At 60.2% G+C, this 22,426-nt stretch overlaps 1 protein-coding gene across 1 annotated transcript; it reads left to right on the forward strand.

Annotated features, from left to right (window-relative positions):
• Positions 1 to 531: 531 nt before the first annotated feature.
• Positions 532 to 20,249, forward strand: FBXL4 (F-box and leucine rich repeat protein 4). Its single transcript, XM_054174129.1, has 7 exons — positions 532 to 1,089; positions 3,185 to 3,530; positions 7,598 to 7,842; positions 11,731 to 11,944; positions 15,593 to 15,664; positions 16,543 to 16,855; positions 19,510 to 20,249. The coding sequence occupies exons 1-7, from the start codon at positions 581 to 583 to the stop codon at positions 19,671 to 19,673; spliced, it is 1,863 nt and encodes a 620-aa protein (XP_054030104.1). The 5' UTR covers positions 532 to 580; the 3' UTR covers positions 19,674 to 20,249.
• The last annotated feature ends 2,177 nt before the right edge of the window (positions 20,250 to 22,426 follow it).

Raw genomic sequence — 22,426 nt, forward strand, 5'->3', positions numbered from 1 at the left:
TCCCCTCTTAATGAATCCCTGAACGAGGTGCTTGATGTGCTCCTCAGTCTTTGTAGGGTCACAGAGTGGGCTGGGTTGGAAGGGGCCCTGAGGGTCAGCACCTCCCAGCAGCCCAGGTTGCTCCAGGCCTCCCCCAGGCTGACACCTCCAGGGAGGGGGCATCCACAGCCTCCCTGGGCAACCTGTTCAGTGTCTCCCCACCCTCCCTGTTAATCTCTTCCTAATCTCCAGCCTCAGTCTGCCCTCCTCGGGCTTCAGGCCGTCCCCCCTCGCCCTGTCCCAACAGGCTGCCTTCCTCCCGAGTTTTCTCTCTCTGTTTTAAATACAGGACGTGGGAAGCCACAGTTGGTAGCTTCCAACTACTAATTGTTCAAAATCAGTGTTTATTGCTGTTTGGACAGGGGAAATGGGAGCAGAAGTGATGTGAATAGCAGTGCCTGGGGGCAGAGAGCCAGCAGTTTGCCTCCCAAGGAGCCCTTTGGTGATTCGTTCTCTCTTCCTCAGCTCTTCTGCAGCACACCACAAGCAGCTGGTGCAGCCCAGGCAGGCCTCCTGAGCCGGTGCACCCTCCTGAGCACAGATGCCAGCGGTGTTTCCCATGCTCACAGCCCTGAGCATGTTCTACTACATGTGCCTGCGGCGCCGGGCGCGGGCGGCCAGCAGGGGGGAGATGAACAGCCGGAGGGCCATGGAGTCCAGCGCCAGGGCTTTGCCCCTCAACGTGGAGATGGTTCAGTATGCCAAGGAGGTGCTGGATTTCAGCTCTCACTATGGCAGTGAGAACAGCATGTCCTACACCATGTGGAACCTGGCAGGCATCCCCAACGTCTACCCCAGCTCCGGGGACTTCACCCAGACCGCGGTGTTCCGCACCTACGGCACCTGGTGGGACCGCTGCCCCAGCGCCCGCCTGCCCTTCCACAGGACCCCCCCCTCCTTCTGCAGCCAGGACTACGTGGAGCTGGCCTTCGAGGAGCCAGTGTACCCCACTGCAGTGCACGTGCTGGAAACCTACCACCCTGGAGCCATAGTCAGGATCTTGGCCTGCTCTGCAAACCCTTACTCGCAGAACCCGCCGGCCGAAGTCAGGTACCCGCGGCCCGCTCGCCCTCCTGCTGCAGGCGGTGCTGGGCACAGCCTTGCTGCCTGCTGTTCCCCTGCTCTGTGTCTGACCCAGGAGTACCTTCCCCTTTCCTGCATGTTTTCAGCTGTGGTGACACGAGCCCACAATGCCAGGCTGGAGGGGACCCCAAGGGCCACCTGCTCCAAGCTTTCCAGGGGACAGTGGAGGTGGAATGAGCTGGCCCAGCTCCCTGAGGCCTCAAACTGCCCAGTGCAGGAGACTCCACTGCTTCCCTTGGGAGATGATTCCAGTGTCCAGCTGTGCTCATGGGGAAACCTTGTCTCCTGGAGTCCAGTGGAATCTCCCCAGCTGTAACTTGTCCCCCTCACCTCCTGTCCTTGCCATGGGACTCCTTGTTAAAAGGGAGTCTCCCTCCTCCTGCTCTTCATAACAGCTTAAGAGGTGTGGAGTGTTCTGGTAGGAATTAAAGCAGGTCCTAGTAACAAATGCAGTTTGGAGGTGGCAGCTCTGAGCTGTGCTTTCTCCAGTAAGAAAAGGCTGAGCATCCCTGGCTGCTGCCACCCTGCTTCAAGTAGCCAGAAGCTCTCTGGGTGCTTTGGGCTGTGTGTGTAGTAGAGTCAGCACTCTGCCTGCCCACATGGGGCAGAGGCCAAAGCCAGAAGCTCAGAAGGGTGGACAGAGATGATGCCATTTGTCTGATCTTTTCTGTTGGGCTGCTCTTCATGGTCACACTTGCTTCATAAACCAGGAGAGGCTGATTTCATCCTCCTGGTTTTAAACTAGGAGAAGCTGCTTGGAGCCTCTTGGTTTCCCTCATAGTAGGAGCTCCTGCTGAGGTTCCTGTTGGGGAGGATGGGGATGTGGGGAGTGACAGGGTGGCACTGAGATGTGGAGCTCCTAGTGAGGAGATGCTGCCTTGTGCTGTGCTGTGCCTGCCACTGGGCTGGTGACAAGAGTGAGTCCCCCTTTGGGCAGAGCTCCACACAGGCATGCCAGGGACACTGTGCCTGAGAGGGGGGTGAGCTGAAGCCAGCCATGAGCAGCTTGTTTCCCACAGTGGGTGAGGCTGATGGCTAAGACACAGCTGGCTGCTGTGATGGGGAAACTGCTTTCCTTCCTGCTGCTTTTCCTCCTCATTGACCCACAGGGCTTCCCCTTGGTGCTTCCCTAATGGCTTCTCCAGTGTCAGCCCTCCTGGCACATCCTGCTGCCCCTGCTGGTTGGCTGCTGGCAGGCCCAGGGTTTGTGTGTGTTGAATTTGGAGCTTTCAGCCCCAGAACTGTTGCAGAGTGTGGGATCCCAGCAAAGCTGAGGCCACATTCCCTGAGTCTCTGCTCTCCTTGGTGGCCTGCCTCCAGGTTTCCCTTGAGGCACAGCCATGAGCTCCTTGGGTCAAGGGCATTTGTCTTTTGGTGCTCAAGTGGCACTCAGAGCTTGCTTCACTTTCCACACCAGTCTCAATTTGACAGTGCAGGGCCTCTCAGCAGCCTGCAGGCACAGGGGGATCTTGTCTCACTGGACAGCCAGCTGATTACCTCTCCTCTGAGCCCCTTCTCCCAAGAGCCTTTCCTGTGAGCTGTTTCCCTCAGCCTGCTCAGGCAGCTCCTCAGCCATTAACAAGCTTAGGGCAGTAACAAACCAAACAAGCAGTAAATATGTTGCCCCCTGACAGCAGCCTTGCAAGCACACAGCTCAGCCTGGAGATACCAGGTGAGGTTTTCCCCTTTGTGGGGAGGGAGAGCAAATGGCAGGTTTGGTATCCCTTTGTTAGCAGAGAGGGAGTGGAGGCCTTGACAGCAGGACCTTGAGCAGGAGGAGCTGCTGGCTGCTCCAGCTGGAGAGGCATCTAAGGGGAGAGCCAGCCCATTAAAGCTGGAAAAACTTGAGTTAAAGTCCTCATTTTCTTCAAGCCAGCAGAGGAACTGCTGCAGCTGCTGCTGCCCCTCAGCCCCCCCTGCCTGGCAGTGCAGAGCCTGAGACCTTCGTGGAGGCCTGGAGTGGCTCAGCTTGGAAGGGAGCTCAGAGCTCCTCTGCTCCAACCTCGGGAGCTGCTTCAGTAGCCTGGCTGTTAACCCCTTGTGTGCCATGTCTGTCTGACAGATGGGAAGTCCTTTGGTCAGAGGCACCCAGCAAGGTGAGCAGCCCCCAGGCTCGGCAGTTCACCCCCTGCATCAAGCAGATCAACTTCCCTACCAACCTGATCAGGCTGGAGGTGAACAGCTCCCTGCTGGACTACTACACAGAGCTGGATGCAGTCATCCTGCACGGGGTGAAGGAGAGGCCTGTGCTGTCTCTGAAGGCCTCCCTGGTTGACATGAGTGATCTGGATGAAGAGGAGGATGAGGAGAGGTGTGGCTGTGACGAGGAGCCCCTCAGCAAGCAGCTCAGCATGGTCACCCTCAGGGAGTGGCCAACCAATGGATACTTTGACAAGCTGCCTTATGAGGTAAGAGAGGCAGAGTGTGCCCAGTGTGTGCCCAGTGTGTGCCCAGTGTGTGCCCCCAGCTGCAGGGGTGCTGCCCAGCCCCAGCCTGGGGGCTCTCCCACCCTGAGCCCCTTGCATTCCTCTCAGGGTGCAGTCAGCCCTGAGCTGGCTCTGCCCAGTCCCAGGCTGGAGCTTCCCCAGCCCCCAGCTGCAGGCTGCCTGCACTTCTGCTTCTCAGGCTTCTGCCCACTCACACAGCTTCTGCAGCAGCTCTCCTGGGAGTTCTGTCTTACCCTGAACTTCTGGCAGCCTTCCACTCCCAGTCCTCACTCTTGTGAAGGGTATTTCTAAAGGAGGTGTGAAAGGATCAGCTCAAGATGTTTGAGTGGAGATGGCTGAGAGTTCCTGTACTGCTCCCTCTTCTCCCAAGCCCCACAGCTTTGTCCTTGGGGCTTCCTTCTTACTGTGAAAGGAGCTTTTGCCAGCTAAGGTTGAGTCATGTCACAGCTCAGGCACTCTTGGGGCTGGACTTGTGTGCACTCCTGCCTTGGGGTTTGCTGCTGTCCCTGCTGTGCCATCAGCCCAGGGAGCAGCTGAGCAGCAGTGCCTCCCTGCAGAGAGCCTGGCAGCAGGGCACTCACAGCTGTGCTCAGAGGCACTGCAGATCAGTGCTCTCTTCCCTGAGTGGTGAAGTGTGGCTGCAGGGAGCTGTGTGCAGGGAGGACCTCCTCAGTGGGCTGTAGCTGTGTGTGGAGGCTGGGAGCCCCAGTGAGAGGAGGAATGAGACACAGCTACTTGTCTTCACCTCTCCTGAAAGGCACTGAGGTTGGGGTTGTGCCTGGGACTGGCCTGAGCCAGCTGCAGGCCCTTGCCCTGGGGCTGGTTGAGCCTCCTGCAGCTGGCACTGGCACTCTTCCCAAGCCTGTCAAGATCCTGAGTGAGTTTTGGAAGCAGCATTCTTGGAGTGCCCATGAGCAGGCTGTGGCACAGCCCAGCATGTCACAGACTCATTATGGTGTCAAGTTGTGCTTCCTGCTAGGACACACAGACACCAGGGGTAGATTTCTGACAGACAGCAGACTCCAGACTGCCAGGGATTAATGGCTATTAGCCTGAAGGTTGGGAACCTCTTATCTGTGTCTCATCAAAAGCCAGAAGAAAAGGACTTCATGTCCCAGTGTCATTGTGGGGGTGGAGGAGGCTGGCATGTTTCCTCCTGGCTGTGATGAGGCAGCAGGATTTCAGCACACAATGAGGGAAGCTTGCTGTTCCTGAGGGGACCCTCCTGTGGGAAGAGATGTCATCCCAGGTGTGGAAGGCTGCACCAGCCTGGCTGTTGGGAAGCACTCCCTGAAGTCAGCAGGTGGTGCCAAGGGACACTGAGGCACTGCTGTCACAGAAGGGCCCAGGTTGGAAGGGACCTCAGAGCTCATCTGCTCCAACCTCCTCCATGGGCAGGGACAGCTCTCAACCAGACTCAGCTGCTCAGGACCTCATCCAGCCTGGCCTTGAACACCCCCAGGCAAGAGGCAGCCACAGCCTCCCTGGGCAGCCTGTGCCAGAGTCTCAGCACCCTGCTACTGAACAACTTCTGCCTCAGCTCCACTCTAACCCTGCTCTGCCTCAGCTCCAAACCATTCCCCCTGGGCCTGGCTCCAGACCCCCTCAGCCAAAGTCTCTCTGCAGCCTTCCTGCAGGATGCCTTCAGGTCCTGGCAGGCAGCTCTGAGGTCCCCCTGGAGCCTCCTCCTCTTCCCCAGCTCCCTCAGCCTGTGCTCACAGCAGAGCTGCTCCAGCCCTGGGAGCATCTCTGTGGCCTCCTCTGGACTCTCTCCAGCAGCTCTGTGCCCTTCTCCTGCTGGGGACACAGAGCTGGAGGCAGGATTGGAGGTGAGGTCTGAGCCAAGGGGCAGCATCCCCTCTCCTGCCCACACTGCTGGTGGTGCAGGCCAGCACCCAGCTGCCTGAGGGCTGCATACTTCTCTGTATTCTCAAGCCCTTCTTTCTCTGCTGCTTGCTGTCCTGTTGGAATGCCTGCACTGAGCCTCTGAGGTGAGGGTCCCAGGCACCTGCAGAGACACACAGCCTGGGGTGTTTGCAGAGGGGGGAGGAAGGAGGAGGAGGGGAGCTGGGGAGTGTAAGCAAGCAGTGAGTGCTGGCACTGGGGTGGAAGCTGCACCTCCTGAGGGGCTGCAGCTCGTGGCTGGGATGCAGCTGCTAAATGTGGAGCTGAGTAGGAAGGCACACTCCTCATCTTGCAGGAAGCTGGAGTGTTTGCTTGTGTCTTCCCTTCCAGAAGGGAAGGGGGGAGCAGGGGGGCAGGAGCTGGCTGCACACTGAAGTGCTGCCTGGGGAGCTCAGTCTGCTGGGATTCACAGAGCTTCACCTCATGACAAGGATTCTGTTGTGAGTTTTGGTGCCTGGGGCTCAGGAATGCTCAGCAGCCAGGACAGGGAAAGCTGCTGGTGTTCTGCAGGGGCCACAGGGCTCTCTTGCAGCTGGGCTTGCCTTGCCCTGCAGTTTACACTGATCCATTTCACTGAATGATTTGCTCCCTCTGTGCTTGGGAACTGTCAGTTGCAGTCCCAGCACTGCAGTGCAGGTGCTGCAGCTGGGGCAGGAGCTGCTCAGCCTTGGAGGCCCTTTCCCAAGGGCCTCTGCTTCCAGCTGAAGGAGGTTGACTTCTCTGCCCATTTTCCCCCCTTCTTTTTTCCCTTCTCCTTTCTTTATTGATCAGTTTTGCTCTTCCCTCCAGTGAGTGTTCTGGGGCTGTGTGTTGATCTTCCTGCAGCAAGGACACCCTGCAGGGTGTGCTGCTTAGCTTGGGTGTGAGCTGAGTCATTGTGCAGCAGTGCTGGTCAGAGGGAGTGATTCCAAAGCTGGGCTGATTCCAGCTGGTCAAGGCAAAAGGGGCTTTGCCCTTCAGGTTTGACCCTAGCCAAGAGCCAAATGGTCTCAGGAGTGTTCCAGCCAGGAAGAGCTGACTTCATGAAAGAGCAGTAAGATCCACAGGACACTTTGTGCTGCTTCTGCATGGCACAGGATGAGAGAAGAGATTCTGTCCCCTCTGCTCTGACCCCACCTGCAGCACTGTGTCTGCTGCCCCCAGCATGAGGCCCCTGGAGCTGCTGGAGAGGGGCCAGAGGAGGCCATCAAGATGGTCAGAGGCTGGAGCAGCTTCCCTGTGGGGACAGGCTGGGAGAGCTGGGGCTGTTCAGCCTGGAGAGAGAAGGCTCCAGGGAGACCTCAGAGCTGCCTTCCAGTGCCTGAAGGGGCTCCAGGAGAGCTGGGCAGGGACTAACAAGGGCTGGGAGTGCCAGGGTGGGGGGCAAGGGCTTGGAGCTGGAGGTTAGGAAGCAAGTCTGGGCAGTGAGGGTAAGACTCTGGAACTGGTAGCCCAGGGAAGCTGTGGATGCCCCCTCCCTGCAGGGGTCCAAGACCTTGAGCAGCCTGCTCCAGGGCAAGGTGTCCCTGCCCGTGGCAGGGGGTTGGAACCAGATGATCTTGAAGGTCCCCTGCAGCCCACCCCTTCCCTGTTGTCTCTCTTCTCTGACCATACTGAGTGGTTCCCCTAGGTGCACTGGTGGGAGAGAAGGCAGGAGGCAGAACACTGCTGGAGTCTGTGTCAAAGCAGGGAGCAGAGGAGTGAGGCTGAGGGTGTGGGGGAACTGGGCCATGGTAGAGCTGTTCCCTGTGCTCTGCAGACGTGCTGCCAGCCTAGGGCAGAGGCAGAGGAGGCAGAGGAGGCAGAGGAGGCAGCCAGCTGAGAGTGCTGTGAGCAGCAGTGCAGGAGCTGTGCAGGGGAGCAGGTGCCCAGTGCTGAGCAGCAGGGGTGATCAGACTCCCAGCTGGAGAGCTTCCTGTCCCTGCCTGCCCTGCTCTGCCTCATCCCTCCCTGGTGAAGCTGTTGTCAGGGGGAGAGGCAGTGCAGGGCTGCTTAACAGTTAATCAATGAGTTCCTTGAGAAGCTACTTTGAACTAAAGGATTTCACTTTGAGCTCCTCCTTCAGTGCTCTGCAGCTCTCTGCAGCCCAAGTGCTTTGTGACCAGCTGTGACTTCCCCCTCCCTCCCCCCTGTGTTTAATGCAGCTGATCCAGTTGATTCTGAGTCACCTCACGGTGCCAGACCTGTGTAGGCTGGCCCAGACTTGTAAGCTGCTGCACCAACATTGCTGTGACCCTCTGCAGTACCTCCACCTCAGCTTACAACCCTACTGGGCCAGGATCAATGACTCCTCTCTGGAGCACCTCCAGTCGCGCTGCACGCTGCTCCAGTGGCTGAACCTCTCCTGGACTGGCAACAGGGGAGCCATCTCTGTCTCTGGATTTAGCAGGTCAGTGCTACACCTACAGGAGTGCCTTGCCAAGCTCTGTGTGCAGAGCTGCTGCTGCACAGGAGCCTCTCTGGGCCTGGGGCGCCTCGTCAGAAGGCAGAAGTGGCTGTGGCTTGCTGTCCAGGGTGGGCTGGAGGGAAGACAAAGCAAGCAGGGCAGGGCCAGGTTGGGTGAGGCTTTGAGCAGCTGGTCTGGAGCCCCCCCCAGCAGGGGGGTGGAGCTGGATGGTCTGCAAGGTTCCTTCCATCCCAAACCATTCTGGGACCCTGTGCTCTGTGGTCCTAAGCTCGGGGAGGGCAGCCCTGTGCCCTGCTGCCTTCACACAGTGCCTCCTGGGAACTCCAGGTCCTCTTTCCTGCACCTCCCAGCACCCTCAGGCCCTTCTTTCCTGCCCTTCCAGTACCAGCCAAGAGCCCTCTCTCTTTCTGACAGCCAAAGGAGGCAGAGCTGAGTTTGCTGCAGGGGGTGGACCCATTCCTGCCCAGCTTGGGTTTCCTGGGAGCTGCAGTGCTCAGGATGAGGATGCAAGCCTCGGCTGGGGGCTCGGCTCTGGAGCCCTGGGCTGCTTGCTCTCTGGTGCCTAGCTGTTAAGCCTGTGCTCTGGAAATGCAGAGGAGCTGCAGCTGCATGGCAGTGGGGTTTAACTTTCATGATCTGGGGCTTTTGAACATGCAGCACTGCTGCAAATTCTCTGGAGTCTGGAGGGAAATGAATATTCAGATGCAGAGAATGCTAAACTTCACAGCTCTGCCTTTCCCACCTCCAGCCCTGCCTCCAGTCCTGGTGTCCCCAGCAGCAGGAGGACACAGAGCTGCTGGAGAGAGTCCAGAGGAGGCCACAGAGATGCTCCCAGGGCTGGAGCAGCTCTGCTGTGAGCACAGGCTGAGGGAGCTGGGGGTGTTCAGCCTGCAGAGGAGAAGGCTCCAGGGGCACCTCAGAGCTGCTGCCAGCACCTGAAGGGATCCTGCAGGAAGGCTGCAGAGAGACTTCCTGAGGGGGTCTGGAGCCAGGCCAAGGGGGAAGGGTTTGGAGCTGAGGGACAGCAGGGCTGGCAGCACAGGATGGCAAGGGGTGGGCACACACCCTGGGCCCAGGTCCCCACACAGAAGGCAGCCCTGACCCTGGCAGCTCCCCTCAGGACCTCCCTGCAGGTTTTGGGGTGTTTCCAATGCTGCTCTTGCTCAAATGCTCTGTTGGCAAATCCCTTCCCAAACTGTTTTCTCTGTCATTTCCTGATGCCAGCCTCAAAGCAGCAGCTTGTGTGAATTTCTGCTGCTTTGAAAGCTGCTGGTGCTGGAGCCTGATGATCTTAAAGGTCTTTCCCTTGTGGACCCATTCTGTGGTGGTGTGAGAGGGTTCACTGTGAGCAGGAGCTGCAAACAAGAGGCCTCCTTGCCCAAATTATAAAGCAGAGCACTTTTAGGGAGTAATTTAAAGCAAGGGCTGCAGCAGACAGTGTATTGTCATGAGGAGAGGATGCTGCAGGCAGCTGAACATCCTGAGGCAAAGCTGAAGGTATTTTAACTTACTGATACCACTGCTCCGTGGGGCTGGCAGGGAGGGTCACCAGTCTGCAGCTCAGCATGGCATGCAGGCTGACTCAGCCTGGGCTGAGGGGGACCTGAGCAGCCCCACAGGTGACAGGGAGTGAGGAAGTCTGTGCCAGCAGGCATTGCATAAGCAGCACTGGGGCTGTGGGGAAGGTCTTGGTGCCAGGGGAGCCTCAGCGTGGGAGGCTGCGACCTGGACAGGCAGAGGGAGGAGATGCTGCAGGGGCACTGGGTGAGGGCCCCAAGCTTTGCACAGCTCAAGGATGGTGGCAGGCAGAAACCAAGCTCTGCATGCAGTGCCTTGTGTCACTGGCATCAGCACTCATCCATTGATGGAGTGGGTGGGGTTGGAAAGGACCTTCCAGATCAGTGCCAGCCCCCTGCCATGGGCAGGGACCCCTCCCCCCAGCCCAGGCTGCTCCAGAGCTCAGCCAGCCTGGCCCTGAGCACCTCCAGGGAGGGGGCAGCCACAGCCTCCCTGGGCAGCCTGTGCCACCAATGCTCTGCTCAGTGTTCTCTGTCCTCTGCTGCCTGGGGGCTTCCTCACCTTCCTCCTGCTGCTCTTCTCTTTCCTGCATGCCTGTCTTGCACCCTGCTGCAGGTCCCTCTCTCCTCCTCCTCTCTGTGTGTGATGTCTCCTAAGCAGCCTCTTCCAAAAAGCCCTGAGGTGCAGTGCTTGGTGCTGCCTCTGGACTTGCTCTGCCTCTCTTCCAGGGGCAGTGAGTTTCAGTGAAATGTTCTGGAGGTGCTGGCTCCTCAAGCTGGTGAGCTTGGAGTTGCCCAGGGCCTCCAGGGGTAACCATTTCCCTGACCTGCTGATGGAAGCTTCTCTGGGAGCAGAGGGTTGATCTCTACCCACATCTGGAGCAGGCAAAGCCTGTGGAGCGAGCTGGCAGTTAGCCCAACAGCTGCTGTGGCAGTGGAGCCACTGCTGGAACACTGAGCTGTGAGCAGACCAGAGGCAGAGGTGTCAGTGGGGATGGACATGGGGTGATGGGGAACATCCCTCTCAGCCCACTGCCCTGCTCTGCAGGGCTGCCTGGGTGCTGGTCAGCAGCCAATCCAGAGGGCTCTGCTCTGCTTCCCAGGGGGTTTGCACCCTGTGCTTCTCCATGGCAGTGCTGACCTCCATTGCCAGTCTGCAGTGGCAGCTCAAGGTGTGTCAGCCCCTGGTGTCTGTGGCTGGGGATTGTCCTTCAGCTCTGACACTGCCATAGGAAGGCTTCTGCCAGTCTGGGTGAGCTCACTGCAGCCAGTGTGGGAGCAGCAAAGTGCAGGGGGTGAGATCCAGCTCTGCTCTTGCAGTAAAATAGATCCTAAAGAAGCTGCAGAGCTCAGCATGCTGGAAGAGCAGATCTGAAGGCCCTGCTTGGCAGAACCCCTCTGGCTCTGGGGCTTATGTCTCCCTTTCATGTCTCAGACCCTCTCTTGCTTGCTGTTTGCACAGGCTCAGAGAAATGTTGGCTGCTAGGGACCTCTGAAGGTTGTCTGCTCCAGGCTCCCACTTGAAGTGCCAGTGTCCCCAGCACTAGACCAGCTCAGTCAAGGTTTCAGGTGACTCTGGGAAACCTCCAGGGATGGAGAGGCCACCCTGGGATCTCCTTTCCCTCCTGTGTGGCACAGGATCTGCTTAATCAAGCTAGGGCCACGAAGTGAGAGGGGTAAGGAACAGTGATGCCCAATGGAAGTGGGACCTGAGGAGTCAGAAGTGAGAGCAGAAGGTTTGAAACTCTTGCAAGGTGGACTTCCAAGTCCTGTGCTGCTGTCATTGAGGAATGTCACCTCCAAGGTGTCTGCTGTTAGCAGCAGCTGTTTCATCCTCAGCTGCAGCAGAGGCAAAGCCTTGGGAAGGCTGCTCCCTGTTCAGCCCTGGCAGCAGGAGCCCTGTGCAAGCAGCAGCCTGAGCTGCAGTGGGACTGGCAGAACCAAAGCAGCTCTGTCTGCAGGAGCAGGGAGCTGCTGGAGGCCCCATTCTTGGCTCGATGGGGGCAGAGTCCCAGCCTGCCAGGCTGGGAAGGCCCCCAGGGCCCATCTGCTCCAACCTCTTGGCTTGATGGGGGCAGAGTCCCAGCCTGCCAGGCTGGGAAGGCCCCCAGGGCCCATCTGCCCCAACCTCTGCAGGTGATGCTGCAGTCGGAGCCAGCCGGCCCAGCCCCTGGCAAGCTGAGGCTGCAGACTGCCCAGTGCTTCCCTTGGGAGGTGCTTCCCATTCTGGCTGCTCTCGTGGGGCAGCAGTCCCTGCTGGCTGGTGTGTGGGGCTGCTCCCTGGCCTCGCTGGGGGGCTCGGCGCCCCCAGCCCCCGCTGCCGCTCACCGGGGCGGGGCCGGCTCTTCCGCAGGTTCTTGAAGGTCTGTGGCTCCGAGCTCGTGCGTCTGGAGCTGTCCTGTGGCCACTTCCTCAATGAAACCTGCTTGGAGGTCATCACTGAGATGTGTCCAAACCTCCAGGAGCTGAACCTCTCCTCCTGTGACAAGATTCCTCCGCAGGCCTTCGGCCACATCGCCAAGGCGGGCAGCCTGCGGCGCCTGGTGCTGTACCGCACCAAGGTGGAGGTAGGCAGCGGGGCTGGCAGCTTGGCAGCCAGGCTGGATGGGGCCTTGAGCACCCTGGGCTGCTGGGAGGGGTCCCTGCCCGTCACAGGGGGCTGGGGCTGGGTGAGCTTTAAGGCTGGATGGGGCCTTGAGCACCCTGGGCTGCTGGGAGGGGTCCCTGCCCCTCATGGGGGCTGGGACTGGGTGAGCTTTAAGGCTGGATGGGGCCTTGAGCACCCTGGGCTGCTGGGAGGGGTCCCTGCCCCTCATGGGGGCTGGGACTGGGTGAGCTTTAAGGCTGGATGGGGCCTTGAGCACCCTGGGCTGCTGGGAGGGGTCCCTGCCCCTCATGGGGGCTGGGACTGGGTGAGCTTTAAGGCTGGATGGGGCCTTGAGCACCCTGGGCTGCTGGGAGGGGTCCCTGCCCGTCACAGGGGGCTGGGACTGGGTGAGCTTTAAGGCTGGGTGAGGCCTTGAGCGGCTGAGTCCGGCTGAGAGCTGTCCCTGGCCACGGCAGGAGGCTGGAGCAGATGAGCTGTGGGGTCCCTTCCAGCCTGAGCCATGCCAGGGCTCTGATTACTGAGTTTTCATTCTTGAAGGCTGCTCAGTTATGTTGTGCCCTGCTCTGAGAGCTGACCTCAGCACTTCACTGTCTCGTTGCTCTTGACTCCAGCCCCCTCTTCAGTCGTGGGGCTTTGTCCTGGTGGGCTTGGCAGGGCTTTAGGCTGGTGACACGGTGTCACCTCAGTGTTCACACATGGTGTTAGTGACTGGCTGCTCCCCCAGTGTTCACAGCAGCCCTGAAGCCCTTGCTGGCACTGATAGGTTGGAAGACTGCAGTGAACAAAGGGGGATTGTTGTGTGCAGTAACTGGCAGTGCACATCTTGATGGTTGGGCTATGAACACTATCTGGATGTAATGCTCAGCAGGAAGCATTCCAGCCATCCAAATGGTGCAGCAGGGAAACCAAGGCCACAGTTACAGCAGGGGAGAGCTTGACAGGCTCCTTACTGCAGGGTTTTCTGTTGCATGGGGCTCTGGTGTGTGGAGGAAAGAATGGTTAAAGATTGTCTTGCCATGGAAGTTGGGCTACAAACTGAGCTGCAGGGTGCATCAAAGGGCTTTGGTTTGCACACAGTTCACAGCAGCTGCTGCAGGGAGGAATTTCATCTCTGATACCTTTGACCAAGGGGAAATGTGGAGGTTGGGCAGCTGTAGGGGAGGACACTGCAAAAACTGGAGGGCATTTGGAAGCTGGGCAGCTGTGAGGACACTGCAAACACTGGGGGACACTGGAACTTGGGCAGCTGCAGGAGAGGACAGTGGAAATGTTAGCTGCCCAGAAGGCTCTGAGCAGTGAGTGTGAGAGCTCTCCTGTCCCTGGGGCAATGAAGGAGTTAATGCTGCCAGGAAAGGCTCTCCAGAGGTTTCAGCAGTAACCTGTTGTGGGTCATGTTATACTTGTGAGAGCTGTTGTCTGAGGGCTTTCAGCTTGGATGGAATTTCACTGGCTTGGGTACAAATCTTTAGGATTAAGAGGAAGAGGGAAAGCCTCTGTCTGGAAAGTGAGTTCTTGGAAGGAGGTTGAGCTGGTGATGAAGAGCTGAGCAGTGCAGGGCTTGATGGTGCTGCCTGATCCCATGTCAGGCTCATGGGGCTGAGCTTGGTTGAGCTTGGAATGTGAGAGGGAGGGGGGAATGAAGGTGTAAAGCAGATTTGCAGGCATGAGGGAGGACAGAGCCTGGCCAGATGAAGCAGCCCCCAAAAGAGTGATTGAGTTAGCTGCAGAGACTGTAGCTTGGCTAAATGAATCCAGTAATTGCTCTGCCCCTGGGGCCCAGGCCCTGCCTGTCCCTGGCACTGCCAGGTAGCTGTGGAGAGCAAAAAGGTGCCCCTGGGCCTCCTGGATCCCAGCTTGCAAACTGCACTGTGCCCATCTGTGAGGAGGGAAGGCTGTGCTTGGTGAAAGGCTGCATCTGCACTCGGGGTCCATTTCCAGGGGCTCTGCTGGAAGGCCTCTTCCTCAGTCCTGTGAGAGAGGAGCAGGCACAGAGCCAGACCCTACCTCTGGTTCAGGCAGAGCTCCAAACTCTTGGTGCCTTTGACTTGACTCTCTGCTTGCCTGAGGAAGTGAAATTGGACTCTCTGCAGGTTCAAGCTCACTGAGCCAGAATTCAGGTGACCTCCTGGGTCCTCTTGCACAGCACTCTTGGCATCAGAAGTCTCTCCTGAGTTCCAGCTGCAGGGTTGGGTGCCTGTCTGCCTCCACTCCTGTGCTGTGAGTCAGAGCTGAGCTGTGCAGAGGTGGCTGGAAGCAGACAGGTTCCTGCAGCGCTGCTCCTGGCTGGCTGCCTGTGGATGCTGGGAGCTGCCCTTCTCCACAGCTATCTTCATGGCCCTTGCCACCTGGATTCTCAGCTGGCTGAGGCCCAGCTGGGCTGGCACCAAGGGGGTGTTCTTCTTTGGCACATGCAAGCCCCACCTCAGCTGCAGCAGGACAGACACTGCCTCTGCAGGACATCTGCTTGTGGGGGTGGGCACCTGTGTGCCCCAGAGGAGGAGCTGGCACAGTGAGTGCAGGCAGCACTCGTTTGCTCTCGGCTTGGCCTGGCTTGTGCTGGTCCTGCCCAGCTGCCTTCTGTTGCATCCCCAGTGCTGCTTGCTTGGGTGGGTTTTAAAGCAGTTGTTTCATCCTTTAGGGTTTCTAGGTTGTAAAAAGCTGTTTGAAAATGTGGGCCCAGTGCACACCCACCCAGGAAGGAGTGACTGAAGTCAGAGAGGATGTAAGGAAGGTGTTCTGAGGGATGCCTCCCAGTTCCTGCCCAAGCTGACAGAAGCAGCTCGGTCAGCTCCTCAGGCCTGCTCCGAGTCTGGGCCTTGCTCCCTGTTCCACCCTCTCTGAAGGAGCTCTGGAAGGGATCTCACATCCTGGGGGTTGTTCACTTTTGCACTCTGTGTCAGTGAAGGAAACAATTGCTGGTGCCCAGCCTGGATTTGTGCCTGGGACTGGCCTGAGCCAGCTGCAGGCCCTTGGACCCCTTGAACCTGATGCAGTTGTCGCTTCTCCAGCCTGTCAAGATCCTGCTGCATGGCATCCCTGCCCAGGCTCAGGCTGAGCAGACTGGCCAGGTTAGGTGGCAGGGAGATGCCTTCACAGCACTGACAGTGTCTCAGTGCCCATGCTGGCAGGGACAGGTGCTCAGTGGCTGTCAGCATCCCTGGCAGCACAGGAGCCGCTCTGACATTCGAGCCAGCAGCTCGCTGCTGCACAGCTCTGTTGGCAGCTCCATCAGCCTGCAGCTGAGGAGGGAATGTCACAGCCTCTGCTCCTCTGCTTGCCACCAGCCCTCTGTGGCCCTGGGCTGGCCTTGCCTGCTGTTTGAACTTGCAGCAGCTGTGCTGTGGGGGGTGAGTGGGTAGGTCACGGGTGGGGAGGGCAGCGCAGGAGCCCGGCCGCAGCCCCTCGCAGGCAGCTCTGGGAGGCTCAGCAGTGCTGGAAGCCAATCAATGGGCACAGCACCCAGGGACTCATTAAGTGGTGTTTGTGGTGTCTGTAGCAGAGCTGTGAGCTGGGTTTCAGGAAGAGGGGTGGCAGCCTTTAATGTCTAATTGACCTCTTCTCTTTGTTTCACTTCCATATCTCCTTCTGATGTGTTCCCCCGTGGCAGCAAACAGCCCTGCTCAGTATTCTCAACTTCTGCTCAGAGCTGCAGCACCTCAGCCTGGGCAGCTGTGTCATGGTGAGTACCTGCAGCTCCTGGGGTGCTGGGGGGCTGTGTGCCAGGCTGTTGCTCAGCCTGTGTCTGTTGCACTAAGGTGTGTGGAAGGCCAGGCTGACGCTCTGCTGCGCTCTCCTGAAGGCTCCAAGATGAGTGCCGAGGGTCACAGAGCAGTTCGGTGAGCCTGGAACGCAGCTTGTGGCCTCTTCAGAGTGTCCTGGGTGTGCAGATGGCTGGGAAAGGACCTCCAGTCCCACCCCCCTGCCGTGCCCAGGCTGCTCAAGGCCTCACCCAGCCTGGCCTCGAACACTCCAGGGAGGGGGCAGCCACAGCCTCCCTGGGCAGCCTGTGCCAGGCTCTCCCCAGCCTCACTGGGAGGAATTTCTTCCTTCTCTCCAGTCTCAACCCATTCCCTCTTGTTCTATCACTACATCCCTTGCAAAAAGTCCCTCCCTGGCTTTCTTGTAGCCACCATCAGGCACTGGAAGGCTGCTCTGAGCTCTCCCTGGAGCCTTCTCCATCACCCTGCTGCAGTCCCTTTGGCTTGCCCGAGGTAACCATCGAGGCCTCCATGAGGAGGTGCTCAGCTGGCCAGCCCAGAAGGGAGTGGGCACAATCCTGAGCCTGCAGGTGCTTGTGCTCACCGCTGCAGCACCTTGTAAAGCACGGTGCAAACAGCCAAGGAAGTGCTCCCTGCCCTTCCCCAGGCGCTGGGTGAGGCGTGGGTGTGAAGCCCCTCGGCAGTTCGTGTTTGACTTCGGCGGGAGGAGGCCTCCCGGCGCCGCGGAGCTCTTTGGAGAGCCGCTGGGGACAGCTCCGCGGCGGCAGCGGCGAGCCCCGGAGCCCCCGGGGCGCCTGCGCGGGAGGCTCCCTGGCAGGGCTCTTCCCTCGCCCTGCAGATCGAGGACTACGACCTGGTGGCGAGCATGATGGGCGCCAAGTGCAAGAAGCTGCGCAGCCTGGACCTGTGGCGCTGCAAGAACATCACCGAGAGCGGCATCGCCGAGCTGGCGGCGGGCTGCCGGCTGCTGGAGGAGCTGGACCTGGGCTGGTGCCCCACGCTGCAGAGCAGCACCGGCTGCTTCGCCACGCTGGCGCGCGGGCTGCCGCACCTGCGCAAGCTCTTCCTGACCGCCAACCGCTCCGTCTGCGACAGCGACATCGAGGAGCTGGCGGCCGGCTGCACCCGCCTGCGCCAGCTGGACATCCTGGGTGAGGCGGGGGCGCCGCCGCCCTGCCCCGCCCTGCCCTGCCCCCTGCCCTGCCCTGCCCTGCCCTGCCCGGCCGGCTGCACCCGCCTGCGCCAGCTGGACATCCTGGGTGAGGCGGGGGCGCGGCCGCCCTGCCCCGCCCTGCCCCGCCCCCTGCCCCGCCCCCTGCCCTGCCCCCTGCCCTGCCCTGCCCTGCCCCCAGCCCGGCCGGCTGCACCCGCCTGCGCCAGCTGGACATCCTGGGTGAGGCGGGGGCGCTGCCGCCCTGCCCCGCCCTGCCCCGCCCCCTGCCCTGCCCCCTGCCCTGCCCTGCCCTGCCCTGCCCCGAGCCCGGCCGGCTGCACCCGCCTGCGCCAGCTGGACATCCTGGGTGAGGCGGGGGCGCCCCCGCCCCGCCCTGCCCCGCCCTGCCCCACCCTGCCCCGCCCCCTGCCCTGCCCCCTGCCCTGCCCTGCCCTGCCCTGCCCCCAGCCCGGCCGGCTGCACCCGCCTGCGCCAGCTGGACATCCTGGGTGAGGCGGGGGCGCCGCCGCCCTGCCCTGCCCTGCCCCGCCCTGCCCCGCCCTGCCCCCTGCCCTGCCCTGCCCTGCCCTGCCCTGCCCCCTGCCCGGCCGGCTGCACCCGCCTGCGCCAGCTGGACATCCTGGGTGAGGCGGGGGCGCCCCTGCCCCGCCCTGCCCCGCCCTGCCCTGCCCTGCCCGGCCGGCTGCACCCGCCTGCGCCAGCTGGACATCCTGGGTGAGGCAGGGGTGCCCCCGCCCCACCCTGCCCTGCCCCCAGCTGCCCAGACCCCGGCCCGGTGCCCCCCTGCCCTGCCCTCTGCCCCCCCCACCCTGCGCCCCCCCCGCCTTGCCCCCCGCCTCGCCCAGCTTTACTGCCAGGGCCTGCAAGAAGGCCGGGGAGGGACCTGTTGCAAGGGCTTGCCGTGGTGAGGGGCAGTGGATTGGAGCTGGAGGAGGGCAGACTGAGGCTGGAGATGAGGAAGAGATTCTTGCCAGTGAGGCTGGGGAGAGCCTGGCACAGGCTGCCCAGGGAGGCTGTGGCTGCCCCCTCCCTGGAGGTGTTCCAGGCCAGGCTGGATGAGGCCCTGAGCAGCCTGGGCTGGGGGAGGTGTGCCTGCCCTTGGAACTGGATGATCCTGAGGGTCCCTTCCACCCCAACTCGTTCTCTGAACGGATGAGAGTTGCCTTCTGCCCAGCATGGGCCAGGAGGATGAGGAGGTTCCAAGGGAGCTGCCCCTGGCGCAGGCTGCCAGACTCGCTGCCTGTGCCCACTGCAGCTCTGTGTCCCTGAGCACTCTGCTTTGTGGCTGCAGCACCGGGGGCACATTTCCCTCTCCAGAGATGAAGAATTCCCAAAGGACAGAGAGAATGAAGCCTTTCATAAACACACATGTTCTGCTGGCCACCCACTGCCAGGCCCTTCTCTTCCAGTGCCATTGTGCCTGCCCACACTGGCCTGACCTTTCCACTTCTCCAGGGGCTGCCCACTGAATGGTTTGGCTGTGTCAAGCCTACAAACCATTTGTGCCTCCTGCTGCCTCTCTGCCAGCTCTGGAGGTTTGCTGCTCCTCTGCCTTTGCTTTGGCATTCACTTTTGACTTGGGTTTGCCATCCTGCTGCTGTGCTTGTGGAAAAGGGGTTGGTTCCCCAGCTGCTTGCTGCTGTTCCTGTCAAGTGGGTGTGCAGGGGGCCAGCTCCTGCCCTCCAGCTGGATTCTCTGCAGGATGTTTACCAGTGAGGCTGGCTTCAGGGGAAGCTGCTGGGCAGCAGCAGTGTCAAGGCTTGGGGGTGGTGGGAAGAAGAGTATCAGAATGAGTTGTGAGAGGTGCAGCTGGGGTGGGAGAGCAGATCCTGCTGGGAGGCAGTGGTGAGTTTGTGCTCAAGGGATGTGATGAGGGAAAGGTTTGCAGTGGGGAGCACTGCATTAAGCAGCAGCCAGCTGTGGGCATGCTGAGCCAGGTCACAGTGCCAGGGTTGAGAGGGAGGGGAGCTCTGGGGCTGTGGCAGCAGGGGCTGGCTCAGGGGATGGTAAGTGGTGGCTCAAAGCAGCCAGCCCAGGAGCATGGCACACAGGTGACCACACCTGCTTGCACAGAAGGCTGCTGGCACCAGGGGCATCTTTCTGGAGGTGCATCCTGCCCTGAGGGGGAATGGGCAGGGGAAGCCCAGGCAGTGGGAGGCAGTAAGGCAGCACTGGCTGAAGGCAAAGGCTGTGACTGTTTCACATTCATAGAAGGGTTTGGGCTGGAAGGGACCTCACAGATCCTCCAGTTCCAACCTCCCCACCATGGGCAGGGACACCTCTCAACCAGGCCTGGCTGCTCAAGGCCTCATCACCTTGAACACCCCCAGGGAGGAGGCAGCCACAGCCTCCCTGGGCAGCCTGTGCCAGAGTCTCACCACCCTCCTGCTGAAGAACTTCTTCCTCAGCTCCAGTCTAACCCTGCTCTGCCTCAGCTCCAACCCATTCCTCCTTGGCCTGGCTCCAGACAGCCTCAGCAAAAGTCCCTCTGCAGCCCTCCTGCAGGATCCCTTCAGGAGCTCTGAACTCCTCTAAGCAGAAGCTGTGTCCCAGCAGCACTTTCTTTCCTGCCACTGGAGCCTCACAGAGGTGTGAGCAGCCTCACAGTTTGTTGTTTGTGTCTCTGGGCAGGGACCAGGATGGTGAGCCCTGCAGCCCTGAGGAAACTGCTGGAGTCCTGCAAAGACCTTTCCCTGCTGGACGTGTCCTTCTGCTCCCAGATTGATAACAGAGTGGTGCTGGAGCTCAATGCCAACTTCCCCAACGTCTTCATCAAGAAGAGCTTCACCCAGTGACTCCCACCTGCTGCTCTGGGAGGCCCTGGCCAGAGCTGTGGCCTGGGAGCTCTGAGGGGCCCACTCTGGAGGGGCTTTGAAGAAGAATATCTTGAAAAGAATATTCCTGGGAGGAGGAGATGAGTGCCCTCTGAAATGGTGGCAAAGAGGGATCTGACCCAGGAGGGTGAAGCAGTTCAGTGGCTTGGGCACTCCTGAGTGCTGCTGCTGTAGCTCAGTTGCTGTGCCCTGTGCTGTGTGGCTGCAGGGAGGAGACAGTGAGGGGCATGCTGCCCAGGGAGGGGGTGGGTGCCCCCTCCATGGAGGGGCCCAGGTTGGCTGAGGGTCCTGAGCAAGCTGGGCTGGTGGGAGGTGGCCATGGCCATGGCAGGGGGTGGAACTGGGTGAGGAGAAGCTTGGGCAGCAGGTCAGTGAGGGGATTCTGCCCCTCTGCTCTGGTGAGCCCTCACCTGCAGTGCTGTGCTCAGCTCTGGGGCCTCCAGCACAAGAGGGACATGGAGCTGCTGGAGCAGGCCCAAGGTGGTCAGAGGGCTGGAGAGCTGCCCTGTGGGGACAGGCTGAAGGAAGTGGGGCAGCAGATCCCCTGCTGGGCATGACCCCAGCCAGCTTTGTGCAGAGGAGCAGCAGTGGCTGTGCAGCAAGGGCAGTGTGATCTGGGCATGGATCCTCACCAAGCCCCAGGGGTGGGTGTGCAGGCTTCCTTGCAGGTGGTTGCTCCCAGAGCCAGGGATGCCTGGACCTGATGCTCTCAGAGGGCTTTTCCAGCCTCAGGGACTCTGCTTCTGTGGCCTGATGGCCAGGGAGCTGCTGGGCTGCTGGTTGCACTGGCTGCTCTCAGAGGGCTTTCCCAACCTGAATGGTTCTGCTGCACTCTGGCACTGTTTAGCCTCTGGAGCAGGAACATGTTGATGGGCAAGTTCTAGATGGTTCTTCTGTTGGCACTCCCTTGGATGAAGGTTTTCTCTGCTTGGGAGCCACTGCTGGGCACAGTTGCTGTGTCCAGCTCCAGCAGACTCCTACCCCTTGATCACTGCTGGTGAATCTGGAGCAAGAGGTGCAGCCTCTCACTAGATCCTGGCTCCACTCTTGTCCTCAGGGCACTTGGGGCCTGCTGGGGTAAGAAGAAAAACCTCTGTGTGGCAGAAGTCCATCCCAGCACCCAGGGCCACTGGCAGAGAAGAGGCAGCAGAGAGGCAGTGGCTGCTGGAGGGCTGTGGGGCTCGGTGAGGGTCTGATGGTCTCTGTGGCTCCAGCACCTCGGAGCCCTGGCACAGAGCAGCTGCAGGCCACTCATGGGATGCACAGGAAGATCCTTTTGTCCCCTCCAGGTTTTTCCCTGTTCCAGAGGTCCTGGGGAATCCCAGAGCCAGAGAAGGGGATGCAGAGCTGGAGCCTTGCTGTGGCACCATGGAATTTCCCACTGGACTCTGCCATTCCAGCTTTCATTCTGACTCCTTTTGTTTCCCCAGCAGCCTGGGCACTGGCAGAGACCTTCAGGTTCATTATGCCTGGGGGGTTTCTCCACCCTGCCAGGCAGCAGCCTGGAGGTGCTGTGTGAGACCTCACTTCCTCCAATCACCTTTGGGTTGATTTCTTTTCCTGGGAGCTTTGAACTTGCTTTGCTTGGTTGGTTGTTGTTTTTCAGTCTCCAAGTAAAATCTTCTCACTGTAATTGGCTGTTGGACATTATTGCTGTGGCTCTGGGAGAGCACAGGGCCAGGCAGGTCACAGAGAGCAGCCCAAACCAGCTCTTGTGGTGGTGAAATTCCACGTCTCAGGGTGCAGCTGCACTGATCTCCTGCTTGCTTTCTGTTCCTAGAGATCCTTCCTGTTTCCCCTGTCAGCAGAGCAGGGTGTGGGTGGGGTGCCAGCCACTGTGCCTTTCAGCTGGTCACTAGCAGCAGCTTCATCTCTCCAGAGAAGCAAATAAATGCTTGTTGCAATCGTGGCTGAGTGGAGGATTTCCTTCCCTGCTGCTTCCTGGGGGCATCAAGGGGGTTGGAGCTGGCACCTCGTTCCTGGGGCATCTGTTCACTTTCCTCTCTGCTGTGCCTCCTGTTGGAAGCTGTGGGCTTGCCTCTGCCCACCTGGGAGGGACACTGCAGCCAGCTCCTTGTTGGGGCTGTTGCAGACTTACCTACTGCTCAGATAGCTCACTGAAGTCATGGGGAGAGGCTTCCATCTCTAGCTGCAGGTTCAGCACCACTGCTGCTGCCAGCAGAGCAGCCCCCAGGCACTGCTCACTCCTGGCTCAGCTGCTCTGCTGCCAGCAGCAGTGGTGCCCCAGGCACTGCTCACTCCTGGCTCAGCTGCTCTGCTGCCAGCAGCAGTGGTGCCCCTGGCACTGCTCACTCCTGGCTCAGCTGCTCTGCTGCCAGCAGCAGTGGTGCCCCTGGCACTGCTCACTCCTGGCTCAGCTGCTCTGCTGCCAGCAGCAGTGGTGCCCCAGGCACTGCTCACTCCTGGCTCAGCTGCTCTGCTGCCAGCAGCAGTGGTGCCCCTGGCACTGCTCACTCCTGGCTCAGCTGCTCTGCTGCCAGCAGCAGTGGTGCCCCTGGCACTGCTCACTCCTGGCTCAGCTGCTCTGCTGCCAGCAGCAGTGGTGCCCCAGGCACTGCTCACTCCTGGCTCAGCTGCTCTGCTGCCAGCAGCAGTGGTGCCCCTGGCACTGCTCACTCCTGGCTCAGCTGCTCTGCTGCCAGCAGCAGTGGTGCCCCAGGCACTGCTCACTCCTGGCTCCTGCTGTCTCTGCT

The sequence above is a fragment of the Dryobates pubescens genome, chromosome 28 (assembly GCF_014839835.1).
Source record: "Dryobates pubescens isolate bDryPub1 chromosome 28, bDryPub1.pri, whole genome shotgun sequence".
In the NCBI taxonomy this organism is placed as follows: domain Eukaryota; kingdom Metazoa; phylum Chordata; class Aves; order Piciformes; family Picidae; genus Dryobates; species Dryobates pubescens.